The 18,078-nt window shown below is 41.7% G+C and overlaps 1 protein-coding gene across 1 annotated transcript; it reads right to left on the reverse strand.

Moving 5' to 3' along the window:
• Positions 1-5,949: 5,949 nt before the first annotated feature.
• On the reverse strand, positions 5,950-14,401 carry ndfip2 (Nedd4 family interacting protein 2). Its single transcript, XM_084574645.1, has 8 exons — positions 14,118-14,401; positions 11,257-11,500; positions 10,864-10,994; positions 10,397-10,484; positions 9,965-10,089; positions 8,814-8,880; positions 8,616-8,721; positions 5,950-8,525 (listed from the first exon to the last, which is right to left on the reverse strand). The coding sequence occupies exons 1-7, from the start codon at positions 14,142-14,144 to the stop codon at positions 8,618-8,620; spliced, it is 786 nt and encodes a 261-aa protein (XP_084430771.1). The 5' UTR covers positions 14,145-14,401; the 3' UTR covers positions 5,950-8,525; positions 8,616-8,617.
• Positions 14,402-18,078: the final 3,677 nt, after the last annotated feature.

The raw sequence follows: 18,078 nt of genomic DNA on the forward strand, positions 1-18,078 counted from the left end.
GATGATCAGACTGTGGTTAGTTTCCATCATGACCTTATCAATAGTGGTATCAGATAGCAATCAGCTTATGAACGTTTTCTTTCCTGTTAGTCACCAATAAATATTTCCACGACGCAACTTGAATAAAAGAAAAACATCACATTTGTGCAGATAAAGTAGCAAGACAAGTGCTAAGCTAAGACAACTGACTCCAAGTGCCAGCTCCATATAACTTGTATTTGCAAACAATGAATCACAAAATGCCAACAACACCATACAGTTTTGTTCAACTGTGCAAATTTCTTGACTGAGTCAAGCTTTTTGGCAATCAGTAGAGGCACCCACACACCGGGAAGTTGCTGGACGAGCACGGTAAACTAGACCCTCACAAACACACACACACTTGGCAGTAGCCAGGCAGCCGAGGCCCTCAGACATGCGGCTGACAGAGATTGTCAGCACAGTTCTCTGGCTGCCTCTCTCTCTCTCTCTGTCTCTCTCTGCATGCGACAGAATTTCCTCTAGGATGGGGCCGGGCCCTGACTGGGCTCCACCTGGCCAGAACGAGGCCGAGAGACATTCAGACGGAGCGGCGGAAAGCAAGAAAGGATGAAGAGAATGAGTTCAGAGGGAGGAGAGGGCCTCATAAAGGGAAACATTTGCAAACCGGAAGGGAGTTATGTAAATGGGCTAGTCATTAAGGCCTTCTGAAAGAGAGGAGGCCAGATTGGGGCCAGGGGCAGGCGGGTAGGCAAGTAGGGAACATAAACCCATTATGTGAATAGGCCTCTCTGTTCAACGTAAGCTCCTCTTTCTTTTGCTTTTTCTGTTTTTTTTTTTTCAAGATCTGATTTTGTGTTCAGTACACAGCCTTTACTCAGAGTGTAATATCACAATGTGCTATGGAAACTTTCAGTCATTATTTCCTGCAGCGGTGAGGCTTTTACTTGACTCATCCTTTTAAGCTCAGCTTCCCCCGGTGGACAGTGATCGCTATTCACGGAGTGATTCAAAGTTAAATAAACACTGTGAGACTTCCCAGTTAAACACGTAAAGCTAATTCACAAATTCACAAAAAAAAGGCAATGACAAAACGCACCTGTTTGTTTCTGTGAACTAAATTTGACTACATTTGAGCATCTTATCCACCTACGTTTTTGGCTTATGTCTTCAAACCGTGTTTATGATGAACTATTAATGTCAAATTTGAGACCATCTGATCTGACATACAGAAGGAACGGAAATGTAGAAGTCTGGCCACGAACCCACAGAAGGTATATAAAGGCATATAACAGACGAATAAAATGTTGAGCGTTTAGGGGCTGCCAGCGACTCACAGGTGCCACAAGTACCACAAATGGAAAGTAATAGTTAGTTGGAATCAGTGCTAAGGTCGACAAAGCGATTATTATGTATGGAAAATTTTGAAAACAGTCAGCAATCACGCCTACTTTATGTATTTGTAACATTCTAGGGTCACGTCTGTATGAAAAGCATTTGGCTATGATGCTTACCCACGTATTTATAGCCTACTCGATGTATTAGAAAGATTCCATCATGGCTACTTAATGTACTTGTAACATTCAGCAACCAGGCCTAGTTAATGTACTAGCAACATCTGATCACATCGACTACCTATGCCATAAGTCTACTCCACTATTTCAGTGTGAGCAACTCCCTGTTGAATGCAAATCAGGCACAAATTTCTCACGCAACATGGCGGTGGGACGGTATTCGGCACGAACTTGGTCATTTGAGCGTGCGGAGACCACACCCTTTGAGGCCGAACATTCGCCTACATGTGGCTTTGTGGAATTGCAAGCTGCCGCAGCGGAGGCAGCCCTGTCAGCTCTGTCAGCTGTGCCTCGCGTAGCTGTCGTCGGTGACAAGAAAAAGACAGAGGAAGGAGAGAGGGGCCGAGGGGGAGCAACATCCTGTGTCTAATGTGACACCTATCAAAACCTGCTGTATAATTTACACAGGAAGGAAAGAGCAAACACCTGAGCCCTGTCTGTCAGGGGGCAGGAGACAGCTTGTAGCTTCAAGGATTTCGCAGTTCACGAGCAGATGCAGTCTGGTACATACCAAGACTCTCGCCTCGGCCTCAAGTAAGGTCATTTTAACCCATGTCAAGACAAGTACGGTTTACAACTTTAACAAGGGGCTCAATTTTTGTAAAGCTGCCACAAGGTGTCACTGTTACCCAAGGTTCAGAGGTCAGTGGCGTTAATTGCTCGTGGATGCCTGAATATTTTCAGGCCAGAAGATGTGGCCGAGAATTGGGTTCACAAGAGCCACATGCTGGCTGTATAGCTAGCCACATAAACTGTAACTGTTACACTCAAGGCAAACCTCAACATTAGGCCTGTGCTCTTACTTTCAAGCGTCCAAAGGTGATGGCAATGTGTGTACACAGTGCCTCCTTGTGGTAAAAAGAAGCAATTACATTAGAAACAACATGCATTGTATGACTCATGGTTTTGGAGAAAGTGATGGTGCTCTAACAATCTATGGGACAATTTGTTTAGCAATGAGATTGACTAGTGACAGGGATAAAAAGTGGGATAAATCAACTGATCCCTAGCATTGCAGCAACTCAACACTGAAACATCAGCAACTTTTGAATTGATAGACGTGAAAAATGTTGACATTCATGGTCCACAGAGGATGAATCCGAAATAATTTGGGTATTGAATGACATATACAGCCACCATCAGGTCAAAGTTTTAACTTACTGAGAAAAATATCTGAATATCTAATTTTTGTTGCAATCAAATCATGGTTCCCAGATGATGCATTAATTGAATGAATGAATTGTATGCAATTTACCCCAACCACTCCCTGACTCGCTTGAGTACCACATCTAATAAAGGTCTAATGAAAGACCAAAAGGTCCTCCTCCTTAGTCTCCAGGAACTTTTTTGTCAGATAATCAGTTTGAGCTGCAAGCTAAATGACTTGTTAGCGCAGTTTCTCTAGTTTGTTCTAATCTAAAAGTGACAGTCGCCCACTTAATGACCGACAGATCTTTCTGCATCCTGACCAGTGCTGTCTTCTCGCATAAAACCGAGCTTCTGGACGTTACCACGGGCAGCTGTGTGAGGAGAGAGGGCCTAGTTAACAGCCTGAGGCACTGGGGTGTGAGGACACATTGATTGAGCAGAGAGCGAGAAGCAATCCCCGAGCAGTCCTAAAGAGCCTCTAGCTTGTATTTATCAAACCCTCTCCGAGTGGGACCACTGCACTCGGATCAGTAGTTGGGTCACACCACCATTTAAACTTCGATAATAGTGCAAAAGTAAAATGGGCCACAAATCACCACTGTAGCACAGCTGGCTTTTAGAGAAACCACACCATCAATATAAGATATCAGAACATCAATGAAACAGAGGCCGTTTCTTAAAATGGAAAATCTATTTTTTAGATCACAGTCATTTTTATAAATAATATAGATGTCTGCTCATCAGTGAGGGAAGAGCCATTCACTGATAATAGTCCTGGACTCTAATGCATTAACAGTATTAGCGCCTCCTCTTGTCTCACTAAAACGTTTTCTGTCGAAAACAGGAAATTCACTTTTTATCACAACTTCATCTCAGCTTTTTTTTGTCTCAAGGGGTGAGCGAGGCTAAACGAGTCCTGCAGTGTTATCACACATTGTGATAAAAGGGCAAAGATGATGTTAACAGGAAAGCTGGACACGGTTTGAGAAGGAGGCGTTCGCAAGATCTGTGACTCCGACAAGAGCTTAGACCCAAATAGGACAAGTGTGTTGACCTGATAAACAAACCGCTAACACTGAAAGTTAAGACACAATCTTTGGCTCCATCTAGTGGACTTAGTGAAAACCTACACTGACTTTTAATCTCTCTACAAACTTTAAAGGGGAACTACTGTTTCTTACAACCTGGACCATATTTATGGCATAAAATACAGTTGTTTACTCACCCATATAACTTTTGTGTAATTTGCATTCCTTCTGTAGACTGGGGCACCAAAACGCAGCCTCTAAATAACGCATTATCTGCCACGAAACTTGTTCATTTCACCAACATTTTGTTATGATATGCGAGTGCTATTCCCCGTTGAGTGTTGAGTTACCTGTTATCATTATCCAGGGCCTGTAGATTGACCTGCTAAACTCTGACCTGGAAGATGTCATCTCTAAGCACCGCGCGCACCCGCACGGCTTGTTTACCTGTAATTTGCTACTGCTAGTTTTTTTTTGCAACATGGCTGAATATTTTTCCGATACTGTGGATGAACCACAGCAGTAGCAAATTACAGGTAAACAAGACGACCATCGCCGGTGCGCACGGTGTTCAGAGATGACATCATCCAGCTCAGAAGACATCATCCGGGGTCTGTAGGTCAATCTACACACCCCGGCTGATAACAGGTAACTCCGGACTCAACGGGGAATAGCAAAATATTGGTGAAATGAACGGGTTATGTGTTATTTAGAGGCTGCGTTTCGGTGCCCCAGTCACTCCCACTACACGGATATACGTGGCTCTAAATATCTACCGAAGGAATACAATTACACAAACGTTATATGGGTGAGTAAACGACCGTATTTTATGCCAGAAATATGGTCCAGGTTGTGAAAAACAGTAGTTCCCCTTTAAGTTTTGGTTTATGAGAAATAAATTACTTATAATGCACCTTTCCAAAACTACACAGTAAGAAATATGTAGAGTAAATCCTACCTTTATATACTGAGGGCCCAAAAAGCTTTATTTCATTACTGAGGACATACTTAAAAAATTTAACTTGCTCTAATCGATCTTTTTTAAAGTGAAAACGCATCTATATAAAATATATATCTTACAGAATTTATATATTTCATGACTTATTTTTGTCACAATATATACCTTATATTGTATATATCTCATAACTTCTATATCTTGTTAGTACACTGGAGACCAGCACCAAAGGATTTATTCTTCATATACTTACCTTTGTCTATATAACGTTATATCAGACATATATTTACATTACATACTGAATTTACGGCTTCCGGTGAAAAAGAAAGCACATCTTGTGGAAACAGGTGTTTCTACAGACATTTTCACTTGATATTTTTTATTATGTGCCTAAAGCTAAACTAAATACAAAAATCTGTCAAAAACAAAAGAAAAAAAAAGATCACATGTTCTTCTGTGGAAATTCTTTTTGAGGCATTCCTTGTCGAATCAGCGTGGCTGCTTAGCATCTTGTTGAAACGTCCACTTCCTCTTCCAACGATCAGACAGGTATCCTTACATCTTCTTCAGCGACTCTGAAACAAAGGAAACCGGACTTCTCGGAGATGTTTTGCCTCTCATGCAAGTAGCTTTGATAATTAACTGGATAAGCTGCTCAGCCACTGAGGCGGCAAAGAAACTGATAACATAGAGGTCTTGGAGATTTGCTGGGGTGGACGGGCAGTTCAGGACACGTTGGCGGTCAACTGAAGATGACTGTCCTTAGTGGAATCAATACTGTGTGGCAAAATAACTGAAGATCTTCTTAAATCCCTTGCAAGACAGACAAATCCACAAACTTTTTTTTTACATTTCATAATGGCGCCAAAATTTGAGGCGCTGTAATTGCTTGTTTTTTCCACAGGGAGGCACTGTCGACAACTTAAATTAAATATGCTTCCATCCTGGGTTATTCATCTTTTCCCTTGGGAGTTTGTCGATGAGCACAACTTTACTCCAACTAATAATCGTCTGCTCATTCTATTTTGGGGTCATTTCTTCTTTATTAAATTCAAGTGTGAAGGCCAGGGGAGATAATCCAAGGCTGACTGAAGGACAGCTTCACACCATGAGCACAGGGAATGAGCCCGGTGACTGATTAGATATGATAAAAGGCCAGGACGCTCCATCTCCACATCCCCCACCCAAGCCATACGTCAGCCGTTAACGCAGCAGTCTCGGTTTTACTGTCAAATGTGTGCAAACAGAGTCCAACATAAAAACGTAAGTGGCAGGCTTTTGAACTTTATTGGCATTTTTGCAAGACGTCATCTGTCATTTTAATTCCAGTTACAATAAATGCATATCAACTGTTTTAGAAACTGTTAGGAGGAGGAGTACTTGGGACAAAAAATAAATTTGGCCGCCGTCTGTGTTTTTTTTTCTCTTCATTTATTTACAAAGAAACGGATTTGTACTAGATCAGTCCTATCATTAACTCACTTGTTGAATGCGGATAAATCATGCAGCAGAGATTTAATTCACCGAAGAGATCTTGATATTGCTGAGAGAGGCTTTTACTGGGATATAACCAAAAAAGACTAGAAAAACAAGTTTGGCAATACTCAAGCGGTCACAGTTTAGGCTAAAAGCGATGAAACAAGACAACACACAATAACAATATCATCATTTTTAAAAAAGAAAAAAGTGCAAATTATCCATTTGGGATGATTAAGAATTCCAGTCGAAAAACTTTGATGGCTAAGATTAACTTTTGTCTTGTCCAAACCACCGACATCAAGTTCAGCAGATTCACAAATCAAAACTGTACATAAGTTCTTCAAAGTGCAAATATTATGAATTGGCATAAGCTGGTATATACATTTCATTTTCCGGATGACAAAAATAATCAAAAATAGTCGTTTTTTTTTTTTTAACTTTTCTTTGTCCAGTCAGGCTCCACTTTCACGTTGGACATTATGAACTCGACTTCTTCCGCCGTCAGATTTCTCAACAGAAATCACAACATCTGCCGATATTGTTCTAATAATAATATTAATAATAATAAAAATAATAACTACATAAGCTACGCCACGTCACCAAAAGCTTCTCAATCCATGAAAATAAAAAGGAAGAAATTTCTATCTAATCTTAAAAGCCGACATCCTAGAGAGAGACCCACGTGTTTGTCTAAGTCATGCAGAACATGCAGCCACCTTTAACTCGGTTTTTATTGCATTTACCTCCGATTCACGGTCATCGTTACATAATAGTCGATCAGTTGCCAAGTGTAGTCAGCACCTCAGCTTTACGATGCAGGCTGAACCTAGCGTTACAGCTGGATCTCAATCTGTGATCAATAAAACTACATCTATTTCATCATCAGCGGACTTTACATCCACAGCAATTGTGTCATTATAATAAATTGCATAAGACTCTTTGTTCTCCTGTATTTAAAATGCTTGCTTATCAGTTTAAACGTCCGCAGCACCGAAGCAGAAGACGCCTCCGACCGATTCGACTGAAGGAGGCCTGAAAAACCTTTTTTTTGTTGTTTTTTTAAATCCATGGAGTTTTTGTTTGGTTTGTTCCACGGTAGCTTACAGATACTGTTTGGACTTGGAGATGAAAAGGCGTCGCTTTTACGGCCGATGAACTTGGCGTACGATGTGAAATATGTTCAGAGAAAACCAAAGTTTTGGCAAAACCTTTTATCCCCTTTGTCTCAGGATGGTGGCGTTTAGATTTCTTTATCTATTTATTTTTCTCCCCCATTTTTCTTTGATTCAAACTGTGAGATGACACCATGGATGGATAAAAATCCTTACTGCATAGGTTCGGGTCAGCGTGAGAGCATCCAAAATGATTGGTATAAATGCGCCCCGGTTTTCAAACGAGGCTCAGAGATGATTCAGAAAAATGCACCGTTTCAAAAGTTTCTCTCAGCTGTTTTCTGCCTTGTGGTGTATTTTGAACTGTTTGGTTTGAAAACAGGAAAAGCATCGGGGTCGGTGATATGTAAACTGATCGAGTTTCCTCCTCGCTGAGATGCACACTCGAGTGCTTTTAAGAGGCTGAGATGTTCACACTGTCAAATAAAAAGATGCTACATACACAGTTAAGACTTTTTCAAAACACTCTGAACTTAAAAAGGTGGAATGGCAGAACTCGGATACTGTATATTGTAATGAAGATATATATATATGTTATGAATCCTCCTTCTTTTTCACAAGTTTCGGAGACAAGTTGGAGGGAAATCTGTATATCAAAGGCTCAGAAAAGGTTCCCACCTCCTACACATTTTCTATTTTAATATTCCAAATGTTACTTTAAAGTCATTCGGTTATAATCTGTTAACGTCGCCGTGACTGGTTACACACTACAAGCAATGTCATCGAAGTTATTTAAAATCTGTATGTATAACGTACGTTTTGTCTCGACTGAAATTGTGCTTTCCGAGTAAATGCAACGCGTGAATGTCCCTCAGGTCATGTATCTCAACAGCACCGCTCTTAAGAGACATAAGCTGGACTTTTGTGTTTGTTTTTTTTTTTTTGCACGATCCTTGAGAAGGGCTTTGAATCAAAGGAAAATGAAAGACAATCGAGCCGGGGAAGAGATCTGATAATCAAAGACGGAATTTTTGTCCCCCCCCCAGGCTGGGCGAGCTGGGTTTAGAAGCGGAGACTTCAGAGCGAGCCGCGTTTTTTTTTTCTTTTAATGAGACTGGTAACACTTTCTCCCCCTACTGCTTTCCTTCCCTGTCACCTCTCTTCGCTTGCAAGGCTCCTCGGTCAGGTCATTCGAAGGGGGAGGGAAGAAACTTCACGCTGGAAACAAAAAAGAGGATGCCGTGGAAACCTAGAGGGAATGAAACCCAATCAATGGCTGTCATCGATGCAATCTTAAAATTCCACTGAATTAAATATGTTCCACTCTTACAAAAATTACCTTTAGTAGAGGAAGAAGAGGCGTGTTCTGTGAGCGGTGGCCATGTTCTCTGACATGTTGCGGACTTTTAGGTAGTTCACGAAACCCCTGAAGAACAGCAAGAGACCTGCGGAGGGAGAATTATTAACACTCTTTACAACGGAGGCCTCGATGTGGGGTTTAGGCTGAGATTAGTCTGCGAGAATAGAGCAACCTTACCGAGCAACAGGAAGATCCACCAGAGCCAGTACTGGCCATTGAAGTAACCAGTGAAGTAGTCGGAGAACTGGACGGAGGAAAACACATTTATCACCTTTAGTGTTAAAATGATTTTTGCAACTTCTACTGTGTTTTTCTTTTCTGATGATGGTGATGAACCAAATACGTAACGACGCTGCAGTTTTACACCCGTTTGTGGAATAAAGAACACAGACCTAAGGGCAACTCTTCATCCTCCAGTCCCACTTCTGTCATATCTATCAGTGAAATACTTCCATTCTGTGCAGTCTTGAAAGTATTTTCAGTGACGTTCTTGTACCGCAATAGTTCGGTTAGAACCACAGCGCACGTTCCACGTAGGTCCGATAAGTAGGTAAACTTTCAGAACACAACCGTCGAACCTTCAAGCTTCTGCTGAAATTCACCCAATGTCCATATGGACAGTTTTTTTCATGGGTTTCGTACAAGCTCGCTAACAACTCCAACATGTTTATGATTCACATTCGGATTCCCGTTTGGACAAGAACCCAAGCAGTTCTTGGCCACTGGCTGGTTGAAAAGCCCTTAAGTATGTATGACAAATGACATCGACGACTGTTTAGACAGTTTAGTTTAGTTCCAGGTCAACTTTACACAAGGAGTTAAAAACGGCTATATTTAATTCCACATGGAGTGCGGTGTTAGCTAAGAACAATGGAAAACTAGCAGGAACGATAAGGCCTGGAGTTTTAATGATTTTTATTTCCCCCCTATTGTCCTTCCCAGCACAATATAAAAATAACTTCAACTCATATAATTACTTAAAGTAGTTCAAGGTGGACTATGATGATGCTAGATTAACCTATGAGGAAGCTTGGTAGCTAGTAATAGTGTCTGAACAGAACTTTTCATACCAAACCCATGGTTTGTTTTAAGATCTTTTAACATCTGTAACGGGATACAAAAAAACTTCACGATTACCTGATTAAATGTGAACCTTTTATGCCTTTCGTTAAAGCTCGGTAACTGACAAACAAAACGGATACAAAGAAACCACATCCATCCCATAACTCAGCACTCCTTATCAGAACCAGATGTACCCTGCTCGCTAAATACACTACATTTGTTCATAAACTCTCTGCTGATTGCAAAAAATTCTAGGAAATACATACCCTTACGATAAGAATCCACTTGATGAGGGAAAGCCCGAAGCCGCAGATGGCTCCATAGCGTCCTGCAATGGTGTTGGTCAGACAGAAGGACAGGCAGAACCCAATCCAGTTGAACAGGAAGGCCACTAGAGGGAAATAACAAAGATTTATTTTCATCATTTATTCATTGCTCTTCATGTTCTACACAGGCTACGTGGCATTTATTAACTGAAATACTGGGAAATAGGTGTTGAAAGTTTCTTTCTGAGATAGTGATGGATCAGCTTAAAAACAAAATGTCAAACCAAAGCCATTCACTCTGATCTAAGGTTATGTTAGTTTAAGTCATCTCTTATCAAAGGTCCACATGAACTCTGTCACAATCTTGTCAAAACAAACCGCTCTGCTTCCGAGCGGTTTTTGGGACACAGGAACAAATCAAAACCAACTCACTGAAGAACGCCAACATGAAGATCCCATCGTTCCCGACTCGAAGCTGATCGGCGTCGCTGAAGTCATCTCTGGGAGGGAATTCGTCATCCTTGAATGGACACAAAAACAAACGTGCGGCTGAAAAGAGAATCTGACGCGCCTGCTACACAAAAGCAACACGTGCGCCCTCCTTCACCCATTCACTCCCATTAACGGGCGTTGCCACTTGTTTAGTACTGAGTCAAGCCTAAAAATTATTTATAAGATGCTCACAGAGTGGGTGGTGTATAATAGGTGTCGCTGAACTTTTTTTAGCCAAGTTTACATGAGAAATGTTTACTAAGAGAAGAACCTGAGATGGAAATAGACAAGTATTCCTAAGTAAAGCTTTTTCTTCGAAGCATTTTCAAGAAATTCAATTCAATTAGTGGAAAACACGCCCACAGGCAGATTAAGGAATTTAAAATGAGGAAGAACAGTCTCCTTACCCGTGGCATCACCTCCACAGCGGAGGCAGCCATGGCGGCTGCTTTAGCCTTCTCCGCTTCGTCATATGTGGGCAGCGAGGTGGCAACGCTGTAGGGCGGAGGCACTGGGAAGTCACTTCGGAAACTAGTCTCTGGGGAAACGAGAGAGAAAGAAAAGACTCAGTCAGGAAGGGGAACACGTGTGGTATCCAAGTAGTCTTGAATCGGCTGCCAATAATGTGGTGATGTTGCCATGGAAATCGGTATGACTCATGGGTGCAAAAAGTCCAGTAGTTGCCACAAAACTGCCGCAAGATTACATCCTGTCGTTATTTTTGGAAGCAGGCGACCACAGTTTTGAAACCAAGTTGATACATTTAAAGGAATTGGTGTAGGCAAAATGAGAAGTAATACCAGGTGCTGCAGCGGTCGCTCCCAGTTCGATGGACGCATAAGGAGGCGGCGGGGCATCCACCTCCCCCTGAGGCCTCGACGTTGCTCCTGCCGCCTGGGCTTCAGTCGGGCCGGCCTGGGCCTGGGCCTGGGCCTGCGCCTGGCACTGCTGGTCCTGGCTGGACGTGCTGGCCTGAGCTGTGGCTGAAGTGCACGGCTGCTGCTCGCTGGTGGAGGCCTCCGAAGAGTCGTCCTCGTTGTGCAACTGTGGAAGAAGAGGAGGAGGAGGAGGAGGAGGTTCAGAGGAGTTGGCACAAGCGGATCAGCTGATCAGTCAGCCAAACAATGTGGCTGCTGGAGGGAATTGCTGACACTGCCCCACATTTCTGAAACTGGCGCTGATCTTACGCTTTCATCTCAGCAGAATGCACTTCAAGACCCCACTTCTCATGAGCTGACATTATGGATTTAATTTCCTGCAATAGCATATCAGTGCATTCATAACTAATAATTTACTCTTTGTTTCTTAGTTTGCAGAAACAGTGACGTATTGATAAGTGCATGTAACTGTGCAGTGTTCTCCCACAACATCATATCATACACATCAAGTTACAACAAATGCAAACAGAACATATCCTGAAGCTTTAAACTCTAAAAGTTTAAACTGCCACAGGAATCGCACGATTACGACGTCATTCCAGTCGATACAAATTTAAATTATTGGTTGTGTTTGTCTTAAAAGTTGCCCCACAGAAGGCTGCGTTGGTATGTCAACAGACGGAGGCCTCGGAAAAAGTGATCCGCATGTAATCAGATAATGAGTCTGAGCGTCATCTGCAGGCTTAAGCAGATTCATTTTTGCCGAAAGGGCCAAATGGGTTCTGAAATTACAGAAAGGGACACGTTGGTTACAGAAAGGCTGGCGGGGAGTTTGGGAGGGAGGGCAAAGAGATTCCTTCACACGTCCTCTGCGACAACTCCCATCGAGGCGCCCATGAGAACTTGAACCCAGACTATTTTGTTTTTGATATAAGCATTAATAAAGACAGCTACACAAAATGGTGACGGAAATGAGGCCGTGGTTTTATCGGTGACTGAATCGCATCCCACCATATGCTGCGTCAGCGAGCAATAGCAGACAAAAAAACACAGACTATTTACATCTGCTGACATGACATGAACAGAAGCCGTCTCAACGTGGTCGAGCAAGTTTGGCGAGTTTGGCCACCTTGAAACTAATTCCTCAAAGAGTACAGTGAAGAACGTGCGGCTGACAGTCGAGTATAAAATGCTAAATCAAGTTCAAGTGAATCAGCTTTTGGTTGTTCTGCTCGTGCTGATACATGAAACATCACCTGCCTTCCTCTGGCTTGCAGCCTGCAAGATAAGGACTCGGTGATGCCGGAACGCCGAAGGAAATTTTAGCCACAAGCTTTCTCTCAAATCTGATTATTTGCATCACACGTCCGTTTCCATGAAGTAATGACAGTTTTCTGGTTGTGGTAGTACTCACTGACAATAAGGGGTAGCACCTTTTGCACCGACTGCTGACATTATATCTATGAGGTCATTAAAAAGTGACTAATATCTACCACGCATGGTCCACATCGTGCAGAAAAATGTCTCTAAAAAAAAAAAAAAGTGAATACATTTTAAAATCTTAAGAACTGAAATCAGCCTTTAAACCTCCACCGGGGTCAGGGACTGAATGAGCGTCTGGCTCCAAATCAAGGACAAAATGCACCCACGCACAAAACAATTGCATAAGAGATATTAACCACACAGCCACAAGCCCCCCGGTGTATCCAAACACTCCCAAAATTCATAACTGTGGAGAAATATTTAGAGAAAAAACAGAGCAATGAAAAGCATAGGCACAGTCTGAAAGCCACAGCGTCATTTAACTCCTATCAACTTGGCTTGAGTGTTGTTGACCTGGGCACTATCTAAGTAAGCCTCGAGAAGCCACCACACAGCTCAAACCAGCATGTGTTGTTATTGTTGAACACTGGAGTGTTGTTGAAAAGTTAGCACACACAACGCAGATTTGCTTTGGCTCAAACTGAAGCCTGTGGGATTATCAGTCATAAACCATTACCACAGGCATGTGAACACAAAGCACTCACTGATTCAAACGTTTTACAGCCTCTACTGTTACTCCACAAGCCCGTTTTATGAGTTAAGTTAAACCCAATATTCACAAAGCTGCCTGTAACTGCTAGCATACATTTAGCCCTCAATAACAAACTGAAGAATTTCTAACCACATTTAAATTAAGCTATAAAACTAACAAGAGAAAGTTAGAAAACTAACTTGATCATAAAATTATTTATTTTAATGTTTCGCCTTCACAAGGCTTTTACCTACCCCTTTAATGTAGGTGTTAACAACGGAAGTTATAATTCGTTTTCAAAAAAATCCCTTTAGCGAACATATCAGCATTAGCTAGCTACCCAACTCCCATGCTAACGCTAATGTACAGCTAAGTTTGTTAGCACTTATGGTCATTTATAGCCAAGCAACTGTACCGACTTATATGGCTGGCGAATAAATACGAATAAAAAATTGCCACGTTAAAGTTAAAGGCCCGTACGAGTAATCGGTGCCTGGCCAGCTAACGTTAGCTTAGTCGATGCGGAAGTGGTTTGTGAAAAGCTAGCTAGCTAGCCGTCAAAACAAAACAATTTTAAGGGGGGATTTGGGGAAAAAATACATAATATGTAAACGTTCGGGATAAGTTTGAAAAAGTTTGTAGACGTTATCTGGAGCCTTCTAACTGAGTGGAATTATTATTAGGCCTTAATTCTTGGAAAGGCCTTGTTCTTCTTAGACTGCCAAGGCCGAGCTGTCGGACCGTGTTTTGAACCGTCCACATAACTCACCACTTGGTATCGGCTTGCTGGGTCCATCCCGACGAGATTCAGCTGGCAGGAGAGCCAGCCGAGGAAAACCTAGAGGAGAAACGAACTTGTGTGTGTCACGGACGAGAGACACTCCTCCTCCCAAACCACCCAGAAAACCAGAACGAAGAGCGATGAAAGAAATGGCTGCAGTCTACACTGTACTCGCTTACGAAGAATACCGTTGTTGGTAGAGCGTTGCCCAGCGGAGTCAGCTCCACTAGTGTGTCGACGGACTTCCGATTGACTTTTCAAAATAAAATATGCAAACCGGCATAGCGTAACATTTGTATTATCAATAACACCAATTCCAGGTACTGCCAATGTATACGGTGTAATTCTATTATAATGATTATAATTATAATGTATAATCTTTTATTCAAACATTATTTGTTTTTGTTTTTTATTCAACGGCGCTCGACGGGTGTTTTATTTTGAAGGTGGATCCCCTTGATTTCCTATTCTCGCCTCGCTTGACGCTGGGGGCGTTTCTCATGGATTTCCACGGATTGAGGAAGCGTGATGACGCAAATACGCCCACAAAACATTTGTGAATCCCTGGAGTCTCTAGGTGGCGCCAAAGCCCTCTTATATCACCATTGCCAGCTTTGCCTGAAGTAAAGAATGTTACTTGCTTTAATTTTTCAAACATGTTGTAAGACGCAAAAATGACCTAAAAAATTTAATTAACTTAAAATTTTAAATCATTATGTAGAATTTTTTTTTAAATTCGTCAAACATGAATTATTAAGGAATAAGAAATAGGCCAAGGCGAAGCATTGGCAGTCAGCCTATCAGCTTGAGCAACTCTCCCAGCTCAGATCCATCACTCATGTTGCTGTGAAAAAGCTGGCCTTGGATGGAAGACGAATGCCCCTCAGACACACTTGATACGTGGAAAAGAAAATTCAAACACGTGACGGAGCGGTCCCAGCTCAAGGTCCCACATGCTTTCACCGACCTTCTCTTTAGTTTTTTAGCCTCGAGGTTACGTGTCAACAAGTCAGCTTGCTTTGTTGCATACAATGAGATGATTACTCCCGGGTTTCCATTGTTTCCCACTGGGAACCTTTTCTTAGTGAGATCCGTCCTTTTGCATGGTCAACGCGAATAAAAACACTCCTGCAGAGAATAAGCTCAGATACATGGTCAAAGATCAACAGCACACACAAAGAACTCCAAGAAGTCAACAATCTGATCCAAAAGCATGAAAATAAAACCTGATAAATGTTCATGTTTATGTATATATAAGCACACAGAGGCAGGTTTGTGACATCAGTGCTCATCCTGAATCAAACATTGCTGCAGACTCACTCATAATAGGTTGTTTTCTGAATGCACTGGAGTTTCAAGGATAAAGCACAAAGACTGTTATGGGTTGACTTTAAAGAGATAGTTTAGAAACCTATTTGAGAAGATTCCTACTTAGACAGACAGTAAAATGGACATTTTGAAGGCAAACACTCCATTTGATTCATCGCTGTGGGATATTTTTGGGTGCAAGCCCCAACTTTTGTCTCTCTGTGGTGCACCGCTGATGAATTCCCCCTCCGAAACCTGCCAAAAAAAAAAAAAAAAAAAAGGCCATCGATATTCTCCTGTCTGCTTGATCTGTCACATTAATACACTTAATATTCCTACGGCTCGCCAAAAGCCACCCTAAACAGAGCAATGAACAATGAGCGCGCAGTGAGGTATTGATAAAAGGCTCTTCTTGAATTAAATATTAATCCCATTCGCTAAGAAGGGGGATTACTGTAGTACATGTATCAGTTAAGCAGCTCACACTGAGACGGGAAGGGATGGAGAGGAGGGGAAAATGTGAAAAAGCCATGAGGTGTGATGCAAAAAAATAAATCTGAAAGATCATAAAGAGTTTCGCCCTGTGCAAGGTAGCAGGCATTAGCAGCATTAAGGATTTATGTGTAGTAGTGATAGATGAGTTCCTGCCTGCACCTTTCTAAAGCAGCAGACCTGTAAAAAAGGCTCAAAGTCATTTTTTTGCAGCTGCTGTAAGAACCTCACTTTTAGAGCCAATAATGGCACTTTAGGACATCCATCACTGACACACACACACACACACTCACACACACTCGCACACACACAATTGGGATGTTGTTACTTGGCAACATCATTTCAAGGTAAATAGGTGCTATAAAAAGGTGTTATATAAAGGAACAGTGGGTGTCTTTGTCAGATGCGGCGGCTTTTCAGCAGGGCCGACTCATTCTCATGCTGTGAAAGCGCCGCCGCTTGACTGGAGGTGAGTGCTTTGTTGGAGGCTTATGGAGTCGTGTATTACAGGAGAAGACATCTGTTAGTTTTGCGTGGATACGAGCTGCAATTTAATTGCCTTGCCGCGGTGCGTTTTGCATTTTTATGAGTTGTGAAGTGACATTAGTGGAAGCCTATTTATATATACATATATATATATATATAGTTCCAAAATGTTAGACATTTATATATGTGATAAACCAAAAATGCCACAATTAAATCTGTGCAGCATCAACTGTGAAGTATTTTATGTAAGGGAATGTGTGAAAATGTATCTCACTCACATTAACAAATGTGAAAAAAAGACAAAAGACAAGGTTATGTCACATTTCCCCACACAAGATGCTATAGCTAACTCTTCTTTGGAAAAAAAAAAAAGGCAAAGGAGAGAAGTTAACTACGATTCCCAAGGTGCATTTCAGCAAGAACAAACATGAAGCTTGAAATTCTGATGGCCGACGCTAACATTGGCTAGAACTAAGGGTTGCAGAGTTGAGAAAACTGCTTTAAAACTGACTGTTTTTAATTTAACAGCACCTTCTCCTTGGCAACAGCCACAGAGGATCATGGGTATTGTAGTATTCAAACCCCTCGTCGTGCCAAAAGTTGTATTTATGATTTTATGACTTATTACTGACATTCACAACATAAACCAATTGCTAACTGAGAAATCTACACACACACATATATATATTAATTTAGCTATTAAGCAAATGATGAATTATAAATAATTTCCTTACAGTCCATAAGTGACTGCTGCTTTTTCACCATTGCACATGTACTTCATTACACTGTTGAATCTTATGTGTTCAAAGTAGACCTTTTAATTTAGTCTGCAGATAATAAGGTGATAGTAAGACTGATGGGAATCTAGCCAGGAATTCAAATGCAGAACATATATAATCTTCCCTTATTAACAGGAAACTGTGACAACACTGGGTGACCTAAGCTGACAAACACGTAAAAAAAAATGTCTGCAGTAAATGCAGGAGTAATTCAAGTGCTGCGCTGTTCCTTGTAATGAACACATTTTCTGCAGGTCACTGTATTGTAATCACCTGTTGGGAGGGTTAGAGCCATTTCCCGAACTTTCTGTGAAAGACGTCTGAGCAATGGCCCCGAGAATACTTGGGGACAGCCAAGTCGAGGTGCTGGAGTGACCATTACAAAGCCCTGACCTCAATCCAATAGAAAGTGTGTGGGCAGGATTGAAAAGGCGTCACTAGGGAGGCCTAGAAACCAGACTCACTTACATCAGCTCTGTCAGCAGGAGTGGGCTAACATTCCTGCAACTTATTGTAAGCTTGTGGAAGGCTACGGGACGAAATTTAATTGCGGTGCCACCGAATATTAAATGAATGGAGCTAATACTAAATTAAGCCAATAATGGCTTTCCACATTCTTAATGAAGTAGTCAGGAATTGTTTAAATGTATTTGGCTAAGGTGTATGTAGATGTGTTAGATACAGTGCCGCTTAAAAGTTTTGGGTCCTTCAGTCTCTACTTCTGCCTAAAAATGACTCAAACCTCAGTGGATTTTTTCCTGTCCTAAAGTCCTGAAAGCAGACTAAACAAACCAAATCAAGGGTTGCAATAGTAAATGCATCCTGCCCGTAAATTATGGGGGTGGTAATGTCCTTGGTCAAGCTGATTGAGAGATGGCTACTTC

Source organism: Chelon labrosus (assembly GCF_963514085.1).
Source record: "Chelon labrosus genome assembly, chromosome: 24".
Lineage (NCBI taxonomy): Eukaryota > Metazoa > Chordata > Actinopteri > Mugiliformes > Mugilidae > Chelon > Chelon labrosus.